The 2,219-nt window shown below is 48.3% G+C and overlaps 1 protein-coding gene across 1 annotated transcript in view; it reads right to left on the minus strand.

Annotated features, from left to right (window-relative positions):
- The window catches only part of ABCF1 (ATP binding cassette subfamily F member 1), a gene marked incomplete at its 5' end in the record, with an annotated part of 17,719 nt that overhangs the window by 1,750 nt on the left and 13,750 nt on the right, over nucleotides 1-2,219 (minus strand). The window contains 4 exons of the mRNA XM_031065553.1: nucleotides 59-154; nucleotides 780-850; nucleotides 1,339-1,413; nucleotides 2,095-2,152. Coding sequence (XP_030921413.1) covers nucleotides 59-154; nucleotides 780-850; nucleotides 1,339-1,413; nucleotides 2,095-2,152 — 300 coding nt within the window. The remainder of the gene's footprint in view (nucleotides 1-58; nucleotides 155-779; nucleotides 851-1,338; nucleotides 1,414-2,094; nucleotides 2,153-2,219) is intronic.

A 2,219-nucleotide genomic window follows, 5' to 3' on the forward strand; every position in this document is an offset into this window, starting at 1 on the left:
CCACACCCACTTAAGCCCCACCCCTTAGGCATCAGTATCACGCCCATTTAAGCCCCACCCCTTCCCGCCGTGCAAAGCCACGCCCGTTTAGGCCCCGCCCCCTCTGGCCCCGCCCCTTTACCAGCCGATGGTTGCGCCTCATCTGCCCCCGGAGCTGTGGAGGAATCGGGGAGGAAAGGGTTAGAAAAATGCCGATTTTGGGGGAATTTCCCCCAATTTATGGGAGTTTTCCCCCTCAATTTTTGGGAATATTTTGTCCCATAATTTTTTGGTATTTTCCTTCCCAATTTTGGGGCTTTTCCCACCCCAATTTTTGGGAATCCCCTCCCCCTTTTTTGGGGATTTTTCCCTCCCTATTTTTGGGCTTTTCCCACCAATTTTTTGGGGATATTTTCCCCCATTTTTGGGTGTTCCTCTTACCATTTTTGGGATTTTTCCCCCCCATTCTTTTGGTATTTCCCCCCCAGTTTTTAGGATCCTTCCTCCCCCATTTTTGGGATCTCTCCCCTCCCATTTTTGAGGATTTTGGGGCATTTTTTGGGGAATTTGGGATCCATTTTTGGGTATTTCCCTCCCATTAATTCCGATTTTCCTCTTCATTTTTGGGATCCTCTTCCCCATTTCCAGTCTCCCTTTTCTGATTTTCGGGGTCCCCAATCCCATTTTTGGGCTCATTTCCCCCGTTTTTTAGTCCCTTTTCCCATTTCTTGTGGTTTTTCCCCCATTTTCAGCCCCCCCAACCCCATTTTTCCCATTTTTGGGGTTTTTTGCCCCATTACCGGTGTCAGGGCGCCGGTGAGCAGCTGCAGCAGGGTGCTCTTCCCCACCCCGTTGGGGCCCACGATGCAAACTGGGGGAAAATCGAGGGAAATTGGGCAAATTCGGGGAAAAATGGGGAAAATTGGGGGAAATTCGGGGAAATTTGGGCAGAATTTGGGAAAATTTGGGGAAATTTGAAGAGAATTGGGGAAAATTTGGGGAAATGTTGGGGAAAATTGGGGGGAAAATTTGGGGAGAATTGGGGAAATTTGGGGAAATGTTGGGGAAAATTGGGGAAATTTGGGGGAAATTTGGAGAAAATTTGGGGAAATTTGGGGAAATATGGGGAAATGTTGGGGAAAATTGGGGGAAATTGGGGAAATTTGGGGGAAATTTGGAGAAAATTGGGGAAAACTTGGGGGAAATTGGGAAAATTGGGGAAAATTGGGCAAATTTGGGGGAAATTGGGCAAATTTGGGGAAAATTGGGAGGGTCCCCAGTCAGGGAGGGGCCCTGCGACCCCCCCAGGGGGTTTTGGGGCCGTTTTTGGGGATTTTGGGGCCGTTTTTGGGGTCCCACCTCGGGATTCCATGTCGATGCCAAAGTCCAGGTTCTTGAACAGCAGCTCCTGCCCCTCGTAGCCAAAATCCACTCCTGGGTTTTGGGAAATTTGGGATTTTTGGGGGCAAATTTTGAATTTTCACGGGTAAATTCTGGATTTTTGGGGAATATTTGCAATTTTTTCAAGGGGAAATTTGGGATTTTTAAGGGGAAATTCTGAATTTTCTCGTGAGGAATCCCCCTTAAATCCCCCAACCCCAAAAATCCTCCCCAAAGCTTCCAAAAATCCCCCAAAAACCGCACAAATCCTGGGGCTGAAACCCCCTGAAACTGCCCAAAATCACCCCAAAACCAACCCAAACCACCCCAAAACCCAAAACTGCCCCAAAATCCTCCAAACCCTCCCAAAACTTCTCACAAATCCCCTCCAAATCCTCCCGAAATCCCCTCAAACCCCACCTGAAACCCCCCAAAAATCTCTCAAAAATTATGGAAAAAAAAAAACCCAAAATCTCCCCAAATCCCCTCAAAACCCAGAAATCCCCCCAAAATCCTCCAAATCCTCCCAAAATGTCCCAAAAAATCCTCCCAAATCCCCCCCAGACCCCTCCCAAACCCCCCAAAACCTCCTCAACCATCCTTCGAAATGCCCCAAAAATTACAGAAAAAAACCACAAAAAAACCCAAAAAACCCCCCAAAAATCCCTTAAAAAACCCCAAAAATGCCCCAAAAATCCCGTAAAAACCCCAAAATCGCTGAGTTTGGGGTCTGACCGTGCAGGCCGAGCTCGGGGGGGCTCAGGAACGTGAAGCGCACGCAATATTCCCGGGGCTGAAACCCCCCAAAATTACCCCAAAAACCCCCAAAATCACCCCAAATCACCCCAAAACCAACCCAA

The sequence above is a fragment of the Geospiza fortis genome, unplaced genomic scaffold (assembly GCF_000277835.1).
Source record: "Geospiza fortis unplaced genomic scaffold, GeoFor_1.0 scaffold1573, whole genome shotgun sequence".
In the NCBI taxonomy this organism is placed as follows: Eukaryota; Metazoa; Chordata; class Aves; order Passeriformes; family Thraupidae; genus Geospiza; species Geospiza fortis.